The sequence below is a fragment of the Salmo salar genome, chromosome ssa22 (assembly GCF_905237065.1).
Source record: "Salmo salar chromosome ssa22, Ssal_v3.1, whole genome shotgun sequence".
NCBI lineage: Eukaryota > Metazoa > Chordata > Actinopteri > Salmoniformes > Salmonidae > Salmo > Salmo salar.
The window spans coordinates 10305702-10326972 of NC_059463.1; the positions used below are offsets into that span (position 1 = coordinate 10305702).

At 41.3% G+C, this 21271-nt stretch overlaps 1 protein-coding gene, 1 long non-coding RNA gene and 1 pseudogene across 3 annotated transcripts; 1 reads left to right on the forward strand and 2 right to left on the reverse strand.

Moving 5' to 3' along the window:
• Window positions 1-1771: 1771 nt before the first annotated feature.
• On the reverse strand, window positions 1772-8690 carry LOC106582746 (leiomodin-1-like; annotated as a pseudogene). The gene is made up of 3 exons (XR_006761431.1): window positions 8430-8690; window positions 5147-6965; window positions 1772-3450 (listed from the first exon to the last, which is right to left on the reverse strand). The product of XR_006761431.1 is annotated as a leiomodin-1-like (transcript).
• Window positions 8456-11910, forward strand: LOC123729722 (uncharacterized). The gene is made up of 2 exons (XR_006761432.1): window positions 8456-8743; window positions 11407-11910. It is a non-coding gene; the product is annotated as an uncharacterized lncRNA (long non-coding RNA).
• On the reverse strand, window positions 9536-21136 carry LOC106582747 (protein shisa-4). The gene is made up of 5 exons (XM_014166135.2): window positions 20857-21136; window positions 18669-18846; window positions 12755-12891; window positions 12260-12463; window positions 9536-12082 (listed from the first exon to the last, which is right to left on the reverse strand). Exons 1-5 carry the CDS (start codon window positions 20930-20932, stop codon window positions 12033-12035), a joined length of 645 nt encoding a protein of 214 aa, XP_014021610.1. The 5' UTR covers window positions 20933-21136; the 3' UTR covers window positions 9536-12032.
• Window positions 21137-21271: the final 135 nt, after the last annotated feature.

Here is a 21271-nt window from a genome sequence, read left to right on the forward strand (position 1 = left end):
GCCACGCAAACATCACAAAATAAATAAAGACATATTTTATTTGTGCATTAATTTGTCTTAATTAGGGATTTACAGCAAAGACTTAGGTTAGTTAAATCCTTTGTAATTCCGCTTCACAATGGCTTATCAACTTGAAACATTTTAGGGTAATCAAAGACATTACCATGAACCATATTTTGTTTGCAAGAATAAGGAAACTATTAACAATTCACTTTTTTGACTATGTAACGCTAATGCTTAAAATAACCATAAAAAAATCTTCTCATGGACTAAAAGTCAGATTCACTCCAAATTTGGTCTTTGGACTTATTCAAAGATGGCCACAGTACACCAGTAGATGCATATTAGCACATATACTAATATGCAAAAAAAATATATAGATTCTCATAAACCATAGGATCAAATTACACTAAACTTTGTTTGAGAAAAGCTAAGGGATTGGTCAAAAGATGGCTGAGTTATTGACAAATGTCCATTTAAACCATTGTAAATCCACTCCACTTTACACTTGTCATCACTATCATGGACGTCCCTAAGGCGAACCACACTGAATTTGGTATTTATATCTCAAAAAACAAGGAAACTATTAACTAATTCTTTGCATATATGACGATAATGCTCAAAATCATCTGCATTCGTCTTCTTCTCATGAACCATACATCAGCTTCACTCCAGATTTTGTATTTAGACTCTGGATTGCACATAAAGGAAGATAGTTCTTACATTATAGAGTGCTTGCTTTGTTATTCAGTTGATCTTGTGTCCTTTTTGTCATCCTGTGAACCCCATTCATTGCTGCTCCCAGCTACATTTTTATTTCTATGGTTTTATCTTCATGGATAACTTGTCACTAAAATAGAAATAAACCAAGGAAAAACTCTGCGCCCTATGGCCAGAAAAAAACTTGTGTCCCTTTTAGATTTGAATTGATATTCTAGTTTGCCAGCTAGCTCTTCAAATACTTTTTGGTTAAATGCTCTCCAAAGACAAAACTCTTTCTTTATTCTCTCATTTCAATTATTCAGGCCAGAGTTTTCCTGACCACGTGATTTACCAGAAAAAATGATCAGACTCTACAGGTCTGATTTTCCACCTCTATGGTCACATGGTTAGAAAAAGCTCTTATGAAATGTAATTACAAACGGCTATAATTTCTTAGGAGATTCAGGAATAACCCACTGTTTGCATTTAATCCAATAATATACATCTTTTCAGATTTTTTCCTACCCCCTTCCCTCCTCCATTCCCTCTCCCCATCAGACCAGTGTTCATGGGGAGAGCCAGACAGACCGCTGGCCCACTTCCCATTATTAGGAACAAGAAAGGAATGAATCACTGTGCAAACCTTCATTGAGAAATGACCAAATATAGGCATTTTGTGGATGCAGAGGTTTAGGCCGGGCAGTCGAGACGTAAACTGGCCTGTCTCTATCCCTCTCAACCCCCAGTGTCAGATGTTGTCAAAACATGATAACACATATTCACTACTAGAAGTAGACAGTTAAGTCCCCTCTTTTATTTATTTATTTATTTCACCTTTATTTAACCAGGTAGACAAGTTGAGAACAAGTTCTCATTTACAATTGCGACTTGCGACCTCTCTTTTGTCGGATACGATCTTGTAGGTGTGAATCTGTTGGAAACAGCGTATACCCACTCTTCTCACTAAAGGTCACATTCCATTTAGTGTTGTCGGCCAGAAGTGTGCAGAAATGGAAATCGGATTGAAATACACACACAACAGTGCATTAGATCATTAGCTTTGCTAAGGTACACTTCATTGCTCTGTGTGTGTGCACACAAAACTTTTATTATGATCTATTTGACATCTTATACTTGGCATGGCACACAGAATTGTCCATTTGCTCACAAAATGTCCTCTCCCATCAGTTTCAATATCTTTGCAGGTTACAGGGCTCTACTGAGACAACATATCTTATATAGATATTGGAAATGATTTCTGATTCCGTCAACCAATCAATAGACAGACTGACATAGACAACTTAATATTTCTCAAGCAGTAGAAATTGTATTATTAAGATATATTACATTGAACACTGGGGAAATGTCCACCTGAAAGGATAATATTGTATGTACAGGTTAAACATTCAAACAAAATACAGTAAATGTATCAGTCGCCTACTCTACTGTATTAGCCTGCCATCAAATAATGGACTGATATGTCTCCATCCTGTATCTTCGTGTTAATAAAAAAAAAAAAGATGTACTTGATTATGAAGTTATTGTTATAAAGTGTATTATATTACACTTTTAATTGCAAACATACCAGTACTTTTTTTTATAGGCTCTGTAACTTAATGAAGTCCAAAATGAAACAGAAACCACATTATGCATACAATAGTCAATAGTCACTTTTAGAGTGGCAAACCGCTCTGTACAATATCATCACACTGAAAGAGGCATTCATTTTGCTCTGCCATGGTAATAAAATAAACTGTTTTAAAATCTTTAGTTGTAAGACTTGACTAGTAGTAAGACATCTAGCCTGGAATATGTTTGCATTGTTGTCGCTGTAAATAGTATTCTGCGATTTGTTTTCTTCGCTTTTGACATTCAAAATTTTTTCTATGTTAGAATCATTATTTTTTGCACTTTGAGCAAAATGTATGAAAATATATTTATAAATAACATTGTTATTACTAAACGTTGTTGTATAACTTTGTTAGTACTTAAAGGTTGACCATACTTAAATCTCTAAAAAACTTAACTTCCTTCCTGAGTCTTTCTAAGAAGACTGGGATTCTAGGTTGCTTTTTATGTGTAAAACTTTGCCTGAGATGTCAGTCTTGAGATTTGGCAATGACACACATTACAAACCACCCTTTCTCCCCCTGTGAATTGCTGAAATCTAACCCCATTTTAATTCCCTGATAATATGCCATGGAGAATCAGCAGTTTGGGCAAAATTCCAAGTGATTCCCTCAACAAATAAATAAAATGTCAAATTACCATCCAATATTTCAATGAATGTTAAAGTAGTTTTGTATATATCTTTTTTTATAGAATTTTACATGCCCCCACATCATACACATCATATGCTTTTGTCAACATACCGTATGCACTGCTTCATAATCTAGTGCAAATGACAGGCAAAGCATCAACACAGACAAAGGCAGACAACTAGGACCTCAGGGCACGTCCTGCTGCAAAACTCTGCCCTCTTCTCCCTCCACGGGGTCCCTGCGGTCCAGTGTTAAGTTTGAGGAGAGAACTCGTGGCACAGTGAAAGCTGTACATCCAATAGAAATCTCAATTTTCACTCTCTGCTTCCCTGCCTTATCCATCCCGCAGCACAGTGGTAAGACTGAGTGTCAGTCTGTGCGTGGGATGTGTTGGAGTTTCGATCCCCCGTGAGATCTATGTCCTTCCTCTTCCTTGGCTTTCACTCTCCATTCCAGGGGATTACTGCAACAGCTTTGGTACCGCAACCTGTAGGAAGAGAGGGGAGAGTGTATGGATACGGCATGCATATACAGTGCCTTCAGAAAATATTCGTACCCCTTGACTTATTCCACATTTTGTTGTGTTACAGCCCAAATTCAAAATGGATTAAACAGATTTTTTTCTCACCCATCTACACACAATATCCCATACTGACAAAGGGAGAACATGTTTTCAGATATTTTAGCAAATTTATTGAAAATGAAACTAATTTACATAAGTATTTACACCCTGGAGTCAATAGTTTGAGTCTTTTTCGGTAAGTCTCTAAGAGATTTGCACACCTAGATTGTACAATATTTTAACATTATTCTTTAAAAAATTCTTCAAGCTCTGTCAAATTGATTGCTGATCATTGCTAGACAGCCATTGTCAAGTCTTGCCATAGATTTTCAAAGCAAATTTAAGTCAAAACTGTAACTAGACCACTCAAGAACATTCAATGTCGTCTTGGTAAGCAATGCCAGTGTAGCTTTGGCCTTGTGTTTTAGGTTATTGTCCTGCTGAAATATGAAGTATTCTCCCAGTGTCTGTTGGAAAGCAGACAACCAGGTTTTCCTCTAAGATTTTGCCTGTGCGTATAGCTGTATTCTGTTTATTTTTCCCCCAAAACTCCCTAGTCCTTGCCGATGACAAGCATACCCATAACATGATGCAGCCACCACCATGCTTGACAATATTAAGAGTCGCACTCAGTGATGTGTTGTGTTGGATTTGCCCCAAACATAACGCTTTGTAATCAGGACAAAAATGTAATTTCTTTGCCATATTTTTTGCAGAATTACTTAAGTGCTTTGTTGCAAACAGGATGCATGTTTTGGAATAATTTTATTCTGTACAGGCTTCCTTCTTTTCACCCTGTTATTTAGGTTAGTATTGTGGAGTAACTATGTTGTTGTTGATCCATCCTCAGTTTTCTCATAACACAACCATTAAACTGTTTTAAAATCACCATTGGCCTCATGGTGAAATCCCTGAGAAGTTATCTTCCTCTCCGGCAACTGAGTTAGGAAGGATGCCTGTATCTTTGAAGTGACTGGATGTATTGATACACCATCCAAATCCTAATTAATAACTTCATCATGCTCAAAGAGATATTCAGCATCTGCTTAAGATTTATTTACACATCTACCAATCAGCGCCCTTCTTCGTGAGGCATTGAAAAACCTCCCTGGTCTTTGTGGTTGAATCTGTGCTTGAAAATCACTACTCGATTGAGGGATCTTACAGATAATTGTATGTGTGGGATACAGAGATGGGGTAGTTATTCAAAAATCATGTTAAACACTATTATTGAACATAGAATGAGTCCATGCAACTTATTATGGAATTTGTTAAGCACATCTTTACTCCTAAACGTATTTAGGCTTGCCATAACAAAGGGGTTGAACACTTATTGACTCAAGACATTTCAGCTTTACATTTTTTATTCATTTCTAAAACATTTCTACAAACAAAATTCCACTTTGACATTATGGGGTATTGTGTGTAGATCAGTGACACAAAATCTAAATGTAACCCATTTTAAATTCAGGCTGTAACACAACAAAATGTGGAAAAAGTCAAGGGCTGTGTGAATACTTTCTGAAGTTACGTATAAATGTGTTATAATCTGTGACTGAGCATCCCTGCCAACCCTAACTCTTTCAATGTCTATCAGCAATTGATCTTTGCCCCATCTTACCTTCTTCAGTTTCTTCATATTGGCATTCCTAATGGAGTCCAGCAGTTGGTCCCTAGAGTTCGTACCACCGGCTTTGTTGGCCTTATCATCCATCTTCCTCTGTGATGCGGGCGTCAGGGAGTTTCGCAGGGAGTCTATGTCCAGCATGGGGGGTGGAGGTGGGGGTGGGCCCCCAGGAGGAGGGGGTGGAGGAGGTCCCCCTCCAGGTCCTCTTTTTTTGAGTCAACTTCGGGGAGGGCATTGGTGAGGGGTGTGGGGAGGGTTTAGGGGAAGCCTTGGGGGAAACCCTGAGGAATCCCCCAGCAGTCTTGGGCACCTCCAGCATCCCTTTCTTCTCACCGTTGGCCTGGGCCAGCTTCTGCTCCTGTAGGCGCCGCTGTCGCTGCTTGTCCATGTTGCGGCTCAGGATGTTGGTCATGGTCATGCGTGGGCCGGCCAGCTCAAAGCCGTAGCCCAGCTTCAGGAGGGTGGTGTTGTCTTTCAGTATCTTGGTCATCTCCATCTCTGTCTTGCCTCCGCAGATGTGTCTCTGGTTGTGGAAGCGCAGCTCGGTGAGTGTAGTGTTTTTCTGCAAGGCCTGGATCAGGGACATTATACCCTTGGGGGTGAGAAGGTTGGAATCCAGGTTGATGCTTGTGATAGACGTATTGGTGCGTAAGGTGCCCGCAATGGCGTAGGCCACGTGGTCATCAGCACGGCAGTTGGCCAGGGCAAAAGTCTTAATGTGGGTGTTTTTATTCAAGGCCTCTGCAAACTGGATGAGTGTTTTAGCCTTGATGACCTCCGAGTTGTTCACGTTGAGCTCTGTCATGGTGGGGTCGTTGCTGCAAACTTGCTCTATGAGGTCACTGAACATGCTGGAGTCCTCGTCTTCTTCCTCCTCTACATTGGTCTTGCTAGGTGTGCTCTTGTTCGTCACACAGTTCCCACGTTGTTCCTCACCCTTGCTGGATTTTAGTCCTTCGTTTGCATCTTTTCCCTTTTTCTCCTCTGTTTCCCTTTTCTCTTCTCTTTCCTTGTCTCTAATACTTCTCCTATCTTTCTCTTTTATACTTTCCTTACGTTTTAACCCCACATCTTTCTTATTCTCCTTACCATCTTCTTTCGCTTTCTCCTTAGGATCTTCCTTCTCCTCTTGCTTCTCACTTCCGCTCTCCTTCTCTGTTGGCGACTTTTGTCTCTCAAGTTTCAAGTCAGACTTGTCCTTCACAGGCTTGTCCTTCTCTTCCACTCTGTTTTTTTTATCGTCTGTTTTACTCTCTTCAACCCGACTTTGCTTCTCCACAAACTTTGACACAAGTCCCCTTGTCTTGTTCTCATCTCTTTTTTTCATATCCTCTTTTCTTTCTTTTTCCTTGATCTCCTCTTTTTCCTTTTTCTCTTGTAACTTGGAGATCATTTCCTTTGTCTTATTACTGGTGCTCAACCTCTTGTCTCTTTTCTCCATAAGCTTGTTATCCTCGTTTCTCTCTCTTTCTTTGGCATCCTCTTTCTCTAAACTGTCTCTACTCTCCTGTCTCCTGGATCTGTCTCTAGTTGTATCTTTCACTTCAGCGTCCTTACTCTCTTTCCTGAATCTTTCTCTAGAGGTCTCTTTCACTTCTTTGTCTTTGCTCTCCTCTCTCCTATATCTATTGGACAGGCTGACTCTGTCCTCTTTAGTGCTGTCTGGTCTTTTGTTATTTCTCTCCTCCATCTTGTTCTCTCGTTCTGTTGTGATACTTGATTGCCTTCTGATCCCCCTTCCTTCTTTCCCCTCCTGACTCAGGCCCATCTTCCTCAGGTACTCTTGTTTCCGGCTCTCCTTCTTGGGTTCCCCCTGCAGGAGAAGAAACATTACATAGGGACGTTTCCACATTAAGTGAATCTGAAAAGCATACACTTACATGACCTTCAATAATCTACACAATAATCTAAACAGTAATAGTTTTCTACTGTCAAATCCAATTAGAATGATGTGTTCTCAGTCGTAATGTGCCTTGCCTGTTATGGTCATCACTGCATGACCACCAACAGCCCTATCAACATGACTAATCAGAAGGCCCGTCCACCAGCTACAAATCAGTTTGTGTCCATGATGACCTAACCTTGCCGTTGCTGTTTCTAATGATTTACACAAAAACACGCATTAGTTCATTCATGTTCACTAGAAATATCAGGTATTAATACCAGTCTTTGTTTGTACTCAACTTGTCTACGTATGAAGCGTAACTTGTTGGCACTGAGAGCACAGTACGACATAAGCTATGATATAAGACCACAGCGTGTAATGTAAACCTGACGTTAGATACCGTGTGTTTACAGTGTGCATGGGGGAGTCTGTTAATAGTGCAGAAATACATTTGCGGAGCAGCTACTCTAAGTGTTTGATTTGTGAGCCTTGCTCCATCTGTTTTGTTTGCTCGAGGCTGCGGCCCTGGCAGATGTTTCCTTAAAAGGCATTGAGCAGCATAGGAGCAATCAACCAAGGAATTCCATCATGCCGGGATTAAGAAGCTCCACAGGGCCCCGGATCCATCATTTGAAGTGCTCTTCTTTATACACATCCAACAGCTATCTCCTGGCTCTGTTTTTCCCTACCTGGTGGGCACTACGTCAAAAAGCTGTCAACTAAAAACAAACTAAAACTCCTCTTTGACCTATAAACTACAAAGCTATACCAAAATCAGGTGACACTGTGCACAATATTGTTTTGATAACTGTATCTTTAAGCATTTTCTCTGTTTACCAAAGGGGACTTGTGCGAAGAATGTGAAAGGTATACATTAGTGTTTTTCCTGCCATAAGAACTAACAGCAGCGGAGCACAGTTCATGAACTGATGGAACCTTTTCTGACATCCAGTTGGCAGGGGAATACATTTCAGAAGTATCATTAAAATACCTGTTTAAGGAACACTAACGTAAATGAACTATCTTTTAGACATTTTTGAATTGCAATTTGTTTATCTGGTTTCCAACAGCCAGTGCTATTGACCAAAATGAGGCTTATTACCGTATAAGAGTAAGTAAGTGAAAACGGGTGGAGCTGATGTCTGTCTGAGAGGACGTGATTAACTTCCACCACTATCAGTTTTGTCAGTATCCCTGAGATTAAACATACCCTAACAAAAGAGGCAGGTAAGGGATAAACCGGGTAGAAAAACATAGGATAAACAATTAAGGTGACAGATTGTGTCAGTAAAACATCTCACAAGGTGGACTTCAGACCAACTCTGTCTCACACATAATAAACATTAACTGTGGGGGAGTTCCACTGTATGACTCGATGTTTAGTAATCATACCTCAATAGACTGTTCCTTTTGGCTGAGCTTCCCAGGACGCTCCCGGCTGTCCAGCTTCGCATCCCGGTCCCGGACAGTATTAGTGGCAGGCTGCTCTATGGCTCTTTCCTCATTGGGATCCAGGTTGGGGGCCACCAATACCTCCTTCTCCAGCTCCTCAATCTGCTCAGGAGACAGGTTGGACAAAAGGACATCCAGGTCAGGGTCCTCGCTCACCTGCCGCCCTATCCGTGTCAGTCCCCTCACCTTCCTCCTGGACATGGTCGCCTCTGGCTGGAGAAGAAAACACCCTCACAGCAGAACAGATGAAAACGGTTTGTAGCCTACAAGTTGTATGGTATCTCCTTTAGAAAAGTGTGCTTTCCTAGTGTAGGAGCCTGCAGAATTTCCCCATGGGCCGAAGGTGGTATCCCTCTCACTGAGAAGCCACCAGAGGCCTCAACCCTGGTGCTAAGAGGTAGGACTTGAGACTGGGCTTGCAGTCAGGGTACCAGTATGGAGTGTGTTAGTCTATCATGAAAGTTGGTCTGAAAGGCTGGGACATTCTTTGAAATCCTTTGAAACTGCATGTCCATATTTAGTGCAGGGTACATAGTCCTTTAAAGGCAATGGGAAGGGCTGAGTTTACCAGAAATGCCAAAGCATGGTATAACACAGTGCTACTTCCTCTTTCATGATTACAGCATTAGTTCAAGAGGGTTTGGTGTTCAATGAACACAGACAATGAAAAAAATGAAAAAACAAAAAAAGTTGAATTTGTAGTCTTGGAAGATGTGTCTATTCTATTGAGGTGTTTTATGACATAGTTGAATGAGCTAATAACTAATAACAAGCTAATGACTACAACATATGTGAGAAAATTGTTGCAACAAAGTGCAACATTGTGTTCATAGGACATAGTTTACAATTGTATTTTTGAATGTAAAACAGATTTTTCACTTGGCTGCAAAGTATCAATTTTAAGGACATCTAGTGGTCAAAATGCTGTAGTAAAAAGTTTCACACACTCACGGTAATGATATCATTGATTCCAAGGCGACAAATCAAAAGGGTTGTTTTTGTTAACTATTTGAAAGCGTACCATGCAATACACGACAGTAGTCTGCTGCATTTTACATTTCAAAGTTATAATTTATGTTATTCGAAAGAAAAAAAACATAGCACTTATTGTATTACAATGTCTTACCATCCATTAAACAACAGACAACCAACAAGTAAGAGCTGGAAACCGTTCTACTAGTAACAGATGTGATTTACACTCTGGTAAAATGTACACAAAAAAAGAATTGCATTCAAAATTTATAACATTTTTTCAATTATGTGCTTGTGAACCCTTTAGGATTTTCTGTATTTCTGCATACATTTTTACCTAACATGTCATAATAGATGTGAACATGTGTAAACAAATAATACAAAAACAATTATACTTTTACATTTCTTTGAGACAACTGATCCAACATTCAATTTCTTTGTTAGAAAAAGTATGTGAACCTCTAGACTAATCATCTGTATTAAGTGTATTAAAGTAGTCAAAAGTATAGTATTTGGTCCCATATTCCTAGCATGTAATGACTACATCAAGCTTGTGACTCTACAAAAACTCTGGATGCATTTGCAGTTTGTTTTTGTCGGGTTTTGGATGATGTTCTTCCTAATAGTAACCGAATGGGGAATGATGACTGGAGTAATTGTATTTTTAATTGAGTAGATAAGACGTTTGTAACCTTCTCACTTAACATTATTCATGATCTATTCATGATCTATTCATCACCATGGTAGCATCCACATGAATGTGGAAGTGTTCAAAAACAAATTTTTTTCTTACCTAAAATTAAAGTGACTCCAAAATGGCAAGCCATTCAGTTTCTGTTGGGCAAAACATAACCTAAAACAATTTCAAAACAAACTGCAAATGCATCCCAGGAGTTTATAAAGTCACAAACTTGATGTAATCACTGCATGCCAGGAATATGGGACCAAATACTCAACTTTTGACTACTTTAATACACTTAATTCAGATGATTCATCTAGAGGTTCACATACTTTTTCCAACGAAGAAATGTAATGTTGGATCAATTTTCTCAATAAAGAAATGAAAGGGTACAATTGTTTTTTGTGTTATTTGTTTAAAATCAGGGTCAACTTGATCTATTAGTAAGACTTAGGAGAAGATCTGATCACATTCTAGGTCAAATGTATGCAGAAATTCTAAACAGTTCAAACGTTCTCTCACCACCGTACGTACACTTTACATGTTGACAATAAATATTACAGTGATCCAATTCAAATAATAAAATATCAATAGGGTTTATAAATAACAGTATGCCACTGTTTACATTGACACTTTTAAACACTGGCTGGCCAAGAAGAATCTGTATATCTATTGCATGATTGCTTCATCCTTCCTCTCTGAACAAATATGCTAAAATTCTCAATATTATTCAATAGAAAAATCTATTAAGAATCTCAGGGTGGGTAAAATAGAATGTCACCTTATCCAACACATTTCACCTGGGACGAGCCTTTCAGTGGTTACTAATAGTAAACTGTGCAACATGCTCAACACGTCAGGTTCTACTGTACAGTTCAGACGTCCTACAAGGTGCACAAAGACGGCTCAGAGAAAAATTTCCTAACCATAAATAAAACAGTGTAAGGAAATGCTCCAAGCATTTATGGTAAAAATATTTCTAAAAAGTTGTGTCTGTTACAACAATGAGAAAGACATGTTAAAATATTGTTTACAAAATATGTCTTGAAATAGTTTCTTGAATTCACGATGACACAAGGCTCAGATTTGTTATTTAAGTTAAATATCGGCTGGATATATTACTGAAAATTAACATTTACACAGATCCCACTAATAAATAAACGTATATGTGACAACTGAGTACAATGACACATTGGGATGTAGCAGAACATGTACTGTCTAACTGACATTCTAATATACATAAAAGTAAATGTTAATCTATTACAGAAGACAAGCTGAGCATGAGATAACAAAGAAATCCCCACAGAGAGCTGACTAAAGGGGTCCGACAGAGCGAGAGGAGCCGTCAACTCTTCTGAGCATCCTGACTTTTATACAACAGATAAGAGTCAACCAGCTCTCATACACACCCTGTTATCTGCAGGTATGACCCTCACTCTGTCCACTACCGGATTAAAGCCAAGCAAACATGTGAAAACAGATGTTCACCATTCCTCAAGTCAAATGTCTTAAGCAGAGAATGAATGTCAAACAAAGCATGTGACCTTGTAGAATGTAGTTTTGGGTTACACTAATTGCGAGGGATAGATATCAGAGTAAGTGCATGGATGAAGGATGCAGGTTGGTTACCTCACTTGGAATGGGTGCGACATTTTCCACATTAGACTGTCAGTGGGAATCAAGTTCAGTGTCAGGACAGACAGGAGAACCCAACTCAGCATATGCTCTGTTCCTTTAAAGGATGTAGAAAATAAAGGAGAATAAAGTGCCTCTGGTTATCTTTCACTGGGCAACCGCTAGGAGAGCCGGAGCCATGGTCGCCTTCTCTTCTTGACGCAGTCCTTACTTTGTTTCTCCTCTCCTCTCCATGTACAGTACTTGCTTTCATCCCATCAGTGACCGGGGTGGGGAGTGTACTGTGGCGGGGAGTAAGGGGGGGGTGCTGCAACACACAACAGTAAAAGCTTAACTATAACATAGAATACAATATCTGGCTTTTTCAACAACAAAAAAAATGTGCTTCATGATTTTGTTTACTCTTCAGACATTGATATTGCATTAGTCTACAAATCACATTACTCAGTAGTGATAATAAAGGTGTTTCAGGTTGTCCTCTTACCTCCCTGAGGGTAGCCAGGGTCTGCCATGGGGTACGGGGGGAACGGCCCGGGTTGCATCATGGGGTATGGCTGGGGCATGCCAGAATACTGAGGTGCCATTGGGTAACCAGGGTGCTGATAATCAGGATGTCCCATCACCAGCGGCTTGCCGTAAGCGTCATACATGGGCTCCACAGGGTAGCTGGTCATTGGGATGTGCTGGGCTGAGGTTGAAGCATACAGAGCTTCCTTATCATTGAGTCAATATGGAAATACAGTATACTGTGATGATCGCACTAATTCAATGAATCCCCACCCCCATTTTCGCCTTTTAAAAAGTCCCAAATTCTTTTCACGTTCTAACTACGTCTGACATTATAACATTCAAAAGCAGGCGGACTTAAAACCCTTCCCAACTGCAATTCCAAATGACACTTTTGCCAAAAACACCACATTATATACACACATCATCTATCACATCAACACATTCTGTTAACAAAAATCCATCATGGTACCGTCATAGGGAGTCCTGCCACGCTGCTGTCGTTGCTGGTAAAGGTAACAGCAGGAACACATGAAGCAGCACACCATGGTAGCAATGATAGCCACGAAGAGCAGGATGGACGAAGCAATACCAGCGATGGTGGTAGGGCTAGGAGAGGAAGGGAGGGGAAAACACCTCAGACTCTTTCTAAAAGCTTCCACAGAGTAATATCAACACATTATCTACTTCATTCTAACATTAAGTGCAAAAGTATCAATATAGCAATTACCAACTGTTTCATCCACAGAGTTACCCTGCGACCCCCACAGTTCCAGGGTTCATAAACAGCTATCCAGTCCCATCTCTGCCTCAGCTCAGCTATTCACAAAGCGTCTCATAGTACAGGGGTGCTGTTCTAGGATCAGTTTGACCTTTTAGATCATAATGAATACGATTACATGGTCAGAGGTGACTGATCCTAGATCAGCACTCTTAATCTGAGAAGCGTTATGAATTGTATTTGTCACATGATTCGTAAACAACAGGTGAAGGCTAACAGTGAAATGCTTACTTAAGGGCCCGTTATAAGAATGGAGAAATAAAACAGAGAAATAATAGAAAAGTAATAACAGGTAATAATACAATTAATAAATACACAATGAGTAACGATAACTTGGTACGGGGTACCAGTACCGAGTCGATGTGCAGGGGTATGAGGTAGTTGAGGTAGAGGTACAGTTGAAGTCGGAAGTTTACATACACCTTAGCCAAATACATTTAAACTCAGTTTTTCACAATTCCTGACATTTAATCTTAGTAAAAATTCCCTGTCTTTGGTCAGTCAGGATCACCACTTTATTTTAAGAATGTGAAATGTCAGAATAATAGAAGAGAATGATTTATTTCAGCTTTTATTTCTTTCATCACATTCCCAGTGGGTCAGAAGTTTACATACACTCAATTAGTATTTGGTAGCATTGACTTTAAACTGTGTAACTTGGGTCAAATGTTTTGGGTAGCCTTCCACAAGCTTCCCAAAATAAGTTGGGTGAATTTTGGCCCATTCCTCCTGACAGAGCTGGTGTAACTGAGTCAGGTTTGTAGGCCTCCTTGCTCACACACACTTTTTCAGTTCTCCCCACACATGTTCTATAGGATTGAGGTCAGGGCTTTGTGATGGCCACTCCAATACCTTGACTTTGTTGTCCTTAAGCCATTTTGCCACAACTTTGGAAGTATGCTTGGGTTCATTGTCCATTTGGAAGACCCATTTGCGACCAAACTTTAACTTCCTGACTGATGTCTAGAGATGTTGCTTCAATATATCCACATAATCTTCCTTCTTCATGATGCCATCTATTTTGTGAAGTGCACCAGTCCCTCCTGCAGCAAAGCACCCCCACAACATAACGCTGCCACCCCTGTGCTTCACGGTTGGGATGGTGTTCTTCGGCTTGCAAGCTTCCCCCTTTTTCCTCCAAACATAACGATGATCATTATGGCCAAACAGTTCAATTTTTGTTTCATCAGACCAGAGGACATTTCTCCAAAAAGTACGATCTTTGTCCCCATGTGCAGTTGCAAACCGTAGTCTGGCTTTTTTTTGCCGGTTTGGAGCAGTGGCTTCTTCCTTGCTGAGCGGCCTTTCAGGTTATGTCGATATAGGACTCGTTTTACTGTGGATATAGATACTTTGTACCTGTTTCCTCCAGCATCTTCACAAGGTCCTTTGCTATTGTTCTGGGATTGATTTGCACTTTTCGCACCAAAGTACGTTCATCTCTAGTAGACAGAACGCGTCTCCTTCCTGAGCGGCATGACGACTGCATGGTCCCATGGTGTTTATACTTGCATACTATTGTTTGTACAGATGAACGTGGTACCGTCAGGCATTTGGAAATTGCTCCCAAGGATGAACCACACTTGTGGAGGTCTACAATTGTTTTTCTGAGGTCTTGGTTGATTTCTTTTGATTTTCCCATGATGTCAAGCAAAGAGGCACTGAGTTTAAAGGTAGGCCTTGAAATACATCCACAGGTACACCTCCAATTGACTCAAATTATGTCAATTAGCCTATCAGAAGCTTCTAAAGCCATGACATCATTTTCTGGAATTTTCCAAGCTGTTTAAAGGCACAGTCAACTTAGTGTATGTAAACTTCTGACCCACTGGAATTGTGATACAGTGAATTATAAGTGAAATAATCTGTCTGTAAACAATTGTTGGAAAAATGACTTGTGTCATGCATAAAGTAGATGTCCTATCCGACTTGCTAAAATTATAGTTTGTTAACAAGAAATTTGTGGAGTGGTTGAAAAACGAGTTTTAATGACTCCAACCTAAGTGTATGTAAACTTCCGACTTCGACTGTACATATAACTAGGAATAGAGTGACTAGGTAACAGGATAGATAATAAACAGTAGCAGCAGCATATGTGATGAGTCAAAACAGTTAGTGCAAAAAGGGTCAATGCAAATAATAAAATTGTTAACCAAATTGCTATCCAGACTAACTATTTAGTCTTATCGCTGGGGGGAGGGGAGGGTGTACAAGGTTCTGTTGGTTCCAGACTTGGTGCACCCTCTGTAGTGCCTTGCGGTCGGATGCCAAGCAGAGTCCATACCAAGCGGTGATGCAGCCAGTCAAGATGCTCTCAAATGTGCAGCTGTATAATTTGAGGATCTGAGGGCCCATGCCAAATCGTTTTAACCTGCTGAGGGGGAAGAGGCGTTGTTATGCCCTCTTCAAGACTGTGTGTTAGGACCATCCTTAGTGATGTGGACACCGAGGAACTTTAAGCTCTCGACCCGCTGCACTACAGCCCTGTCGATGTGAATGGGGGAATGCTCGGCCCTCCCTTTCCTGTAGTCCATGATCAGTTCCTTTGTCTTGATGACGTTGAGGGAGAAGTTGTTGTCCTGGCACCACACTGCCAGATCTCTGACCTCCCGTAACATACACTGAACAAAAATATAAACGCAACATGTAAAGTGTTGGTCCTATGCTTCATGAGCGAAAATAAAATATCCCAGAAATGTTCCATATGCACAAAAAGCTTACTTCTCTCAAATTGTGCACACAAATTTGTTTACATCCCTGTTAGTGAGCATTTTTCCTTTGCCAAGATAATACATCTACCTGACAGATATGGCATGTAAAGAAGCTGATTAAAACAGCATGATCATTACACAGGTACACCTTGTGCTGGGGACACTAAAAGGCCACTCTAAAATGTGCAGCTCTGTGGGAGTGTGCAATTAGCATGCTGACTGCAGGAATGTCGACCAGAGCTGTTGCCAGAGAATTGGATGTTAATTTCTCTACCATAATTGTTGTTTTACTGAATTTGGCAGTAAGTCCAACCGGCCTCACAACCGCACACCACGTGTATGGCATCGTGTGGGCGAGCAGTTTGCTGATGTCATCGTTGTGAACAGAATGCCCCATTGTGGGGTTATGGTATGGGCAGGCATAAGCTACGGACAACGAACACAATTGCATTTTATCAATGGCAATTTGAATACCTTGACAAGATCCTGATGCCCATTGTTGTGCCATTCATCCACCACCTCATGCTTCAGCATGATAATGCACGGCCCCATATCGCAAGGATCTGTACAAAATTCCTGGAAGCTAGTTATTCCATGGCCTGCATACTCACTAGACATGTCACCCATTGAGCATGTTCGGGATGCTCTGGATCGACATATACGACAGTGTGTTCCAGTTCCCGCCAATATCCAGAAACTTCGCACAGCCATTGAAGAGGAGTGGGACAACATTCAACAGGCCACAACCAACAGATCAACTCTATGCGAAGGAGATGTGTCGCACCGCATGGGGCAAATGGTGGTCACACCAGATACTGACTGGTTTTCTGATCCATGCCTTTGTCTATCTGTATCTGTGACCAACAGATGAATATCTGTATTCCCAGTCATGCGAAATCGGGCCTCATGAATTTTTTTCAATTGACTGAATACCTTATATGAACTGTAACTCAGCAAAATCGTAGAAATTGTTGCATGTTGCGTTTATATTTATGTTCAGTATAGTAGTAGGTGCAGAGGATTCTTCTGCTTCACCTTAACGCTGTTTTCAAACTGGGTCATGCTCAGTAGGACAAACGGAAAGCAAAAACAACGAGTCAAAGACAAGTTAAAGGCCTCCCGAGTGGCGCAGTGGTCTAAGGCACTGCATTGCAGTGCTAGCTGTGCCACTAGAGATCCTGGTTCGAGTCCAGGCTCGAGACCCATGGGGCGGCGCACAACTGGCTCAGCGTCATCCGGGTTATGGGAGGGTTTGGCCGGCAGGGATGTCCTTGTCCCATTGCGCAATAGCGACTCCTGTGGCGGGCCAGGCGCATGCACGCTGACACGGTCGCCAGGTGTACGGTGTTTCCTCCGACACATTGATGTGTCTGGCTTCCAGGTTAAGCGGGCATTGTGTCAAGAAGCAGTGCGGCTTGGTCGGGTCATGTTTCGGAGGACGCATGGCTCTCGACCTTCGCCTCTCCCGAGTCCGTACGGGAGTTGCTGCGATGAGACAAGACTGTAACTACCATTTGGATATCACGAAATTGGGGAGAAAAAGGGGTAAAAGTTTTTTTTAAAAAGTACCTCCATAGTACCTCCATAGGTGAAATACATTTAAAAAATCGAAACATTTTCTCCCTACTGGAAACCACCCTGATCTCCAGTTGGATGTTACTGATCCCAGCGTGGTCAGTGGTGTTAAGTGATGATGAAAGCTTTTTATGGTGTGAAAGAAATCTGCAGTGTTGTGTCCTCTCAGATGCAAGATCACTTACCTCAACATTACACCAATCCCAGAGAGGGAATACAGTGTGACCACTAAACTGTATTGATACATGCCCAGCTAGCACACTGGATCTGGGCCGATTCCGGCTGAGAGTTGGTGCACTCGGCTGAGAGTCAGACTCGGCCGACGTCATGTGGCCCGAGTCTGGGCCACCTTTGGCAGTATTACTTATGGCTAGGATGCGGGGATTGAGCTCGGGCCGATTCCAGTGTGAGTTATCTGGCCCAAATGTATTACTTGGGGCTCGGGCCGATTGGGGATACTCTCTGGCAGTTGATTTATATAATTAACATTTCGTAAAATATTTTTTTCTCTCCATATTTTCCTCATTGTTTCTGTAATCAGAAAATACTATTAACATTTTAAAGAAATTATTTAAGAGTCCTGTGTAGTATTTTAGTATTTTGATACTTTGTGCAAGGCAATTGATAAGCATTAAAAACTTTGTGGATGGAACCTCCCGAGTGGCGCAGCGGTCACTGCATCGCAGTACAAACTGTGTTTCTACAGATGCTCGTTCGAGACCTGTGCCCGGCTGCGCCCGGGAGACCCATGAGGCGATGCACAATTGGCCCAGCGTCGTCTGAGTTAGTGGAGGGTTTGGCCAGCCGGGATGTCCTTGTCCAATCACGCTGTAAAGACTCCTGTGGCGAGCTAGATGCATGCACGCTGACACGGTCACCAGGTGTATGGTGTTTCCTCCAGCACAAAATGTTATTTTTTTTTGTGGATGGGTTTATTTGTATGTATAAAATGTATAGTAGTAATATTTAAAATGACTAAAATCGGGTAATTTTGTATACATTTATTTAAATTTGCATCTGGCCACTTCTGGGGGGATTCTGGTAAAATGCTGGCAAAGTCTGCTGAATTCAGGTAGACGGAAACGATGTCCTTGGGCCGATTCTGGGCAGTCATTCATTTTGATTCCGGGCCGAATCTGACACCCGATTCCGGGCCGATTCAATTAGTTCCGGCCCCCCCCGGAAGAGGGCCGCTTCTGAGCGGTTTCTCAGAGAGAAATATAGTGCTGAGGGTAGCAATGTAATCAATTAGCAAAATATGACCAACGTGTACTCTGACGTTCAGTGAGCCAGTCACGCAAACACACACACACACACACCTGAACTGGAAGAGCATGCAGCGCTTCTGCTCCCTCTCAGTGATCCGCTTGAGGCCGTCCAGGCAACAGTAGCGCTTGTGGCAATTCCCACAACAGAAGGACATCAGGGGACAGGGGACACCGTTGTGCCACGTGCCATTCTTATCCACGTACCACAAGCAGTCATCAGTGGCACCCACTGCAGATACAGACAAGGATAAACAGACAGAGGCAGACTGACAGATTCAGAAGGGTGGACTTACAGAGGCAAAAGAAAGCTGATTACACTTGAGACTACTCAGTGGAATTAATATATTTAGTAAGACACCAAACAGCCCATTGGCTACATCTCAACGCATAATTACTGTGTAATTACACTTGGAGGTTGAAGAATGTCACAGTAAAAATGTTCAGTGGTTATAGGCATTAGGCTGTCCTGTAGGGCCTGATGCTATACATAGGCCAGGTGCATTCGACTCTGACCCTACGAGATCCGGAGCCTGCTGGGTTTCTGTTCTACCTGATAATTAATTACACACACCTGGTGTACCAGGTCTAAATCAGTCCCTGATTGGAGGGAACAAATAAAAATTGCAGTGGAACTGGCTTCAAGGTCCAGAGTTGAGTTTGAGGGTAGAACAGAAACCGAGCAGGCTCCAGATCTCGTAGGGTCAGAGTTGAATGCACCTGACGGACATATAGCATCAGGCCCTACAGGCCAGCTTAATGCATATAACCACTGAACATTTTTACTCTGACATTCTTCAACCTCCAAGTGTAATTACACAGTAATTATGTGTTGAGATGTAGCCAATGGGCTGTTTGGTGTCTCACTAAATATATTAAGTCCACTGAGCAGTCTCAAGTGTAATCAGCCATGTCACAGTTGTAAATGAGAACTTGTTCTCAACTGGCCTACCTGGTTAAATAAAGGTGAAATAAATACAAATAAAAGGGTTATAGGTAATTATGCCACTTGCATAGGTGCCCCACTACCTCCCAACCCATACTAGGACGATCCCGCTTCATTAATGTCATTTCCTTCTGGTCTAAGGGACTACAGATTAATCAACTAGAGATGTGTTGGTTCGCAAACAGCTCTTTTTTGAACGTCGGGAACCGAATAGCATCGGTGAAAGAGCCGTTCATTTGGCTCCATCATTTTACATAGTTACTACTGCTTCGAGCTCAAAACAACGATTACTTGCAGATAAGTTACAATTATCTAAAGAAGGTGAATCCTCACTACATAAACAGTAAATAGTGAGGAGAGCGAATCATTCTGGTCCACGCTCATTTTTGCAATTCCTTAAAAATACAAAATAAATTATGCAGGTGATCTAATCATTTCTCCGGACCAAAAAAATAGGTGAACTCGCATTTCACGATCTGACATAATGGTAGCCTACTTCTGGGGCTTTACTTTAGAGATCTGCAAATTGTCTTTGGTCCTAGATCGATTTTGAACGAAAAGCCATTCGGGAGCCAAATGAGACGGCTCTTTTACGTGAAGCGAGCCAAATAGGCCGGCTCACCGAAAATACTCGGAATGCCCATCACTAGAACCAACTACAAAGGAATCTGAGCCCATGTCATATGAAAGTATGTTCATTTAAATTAGGTCAGTCCACATTTAGTGCAACATACTGTATATATAATTAAATGAATAATGTAACAGTCAATGGATTGATCAATTGATTTCGTGTATCTAATCAAATTAAAATGTGATGTTTCCCTGATCACGTCTGCCAATTATTTGTTTTGACACCACTGGGTTCTAATAGGGGTTAGACTATTTTGTGATTAATAAACATTATGCATACTTAATGAACGGTACATCTATCCGAGATAAAATGACCAAATATAGGCCAGAATAACAGTTGTCTATGTAGGCGTGAGACTATTTGGCTATCGTGCGTTTCGCATTTCATTTGAGACAACCATGGAAATTGTTGAATAAATAAAAACACAAAACATACATAAAGGTCTATAATAAATATAGGGTGACACAGCCGAAAAAAGGCATTATGTCTGGAAACCCCTTAGAACGTAGAGGCGTTATCTGGATACATTAGCCCGATGTCTCTAGTGGATTCGTCTACCGTTACAATTTACGGATACATTCTTGCAACACGTGTAAATTGTATCCAGAAATGTAGCGTAGTGCCGCGGCCTGTTCGAAAAACCAAGCACCATCGTCAAGACTTACCCTGCCAGGAGGAGAGGAGGACGGTCATCACTGGCAGAGCCATAGCGATAAGGGACATTTTGCCTACTGTGAACATACTGTCCAAAATGATGAAAAAGTCGATTTTTGAGCAAAACCACGGGCAGCTTTAACAGCTATTTTGCTCCATACGCCGCTGCAAAAAATAATATCTCTATAATCATGCTCTAGTTGTGGAACTACATGACAGACGGGAGGGAATGAGGTTAGTGATCAACAAGATCTGGGTAGAATGACACGTCGCCTGTGACGCTGTTCACCCAGGGGTCAGATGAGACCAATGAGATTCCTTAGCGCCTCCCGGCCTCCTGGTGGAAATAATACACTGCACATTATTCCAACTGGCATTTTTAGAAGATAGCAACGCATCCTGTCTACAGCACACAGGACCTGAGAA

Coding starts and splice junctions, on each gene's coding strand:
- LOC106582747 (XM_014166135.2), bottom strand. CDS start 20,932: ATGTTCACAGTAGGCAAAATGTCCCTTATCGCTATGGCTCTGCCAGTG. Junction 12,464..12,754: donor TGGCAGGACTCCCTATGACG/GTACCATGATGG, acceptor CTTCAACCTCAG/CCCAGCACATCCCAATGACC. Junction 12,083..12,259: donor CCCTGGCTACCCTCAGGGAG/GTAAGAGGACAA, acceptor TGTGTGTTGCAG/CACCCCCCCCTTACTCCCCG.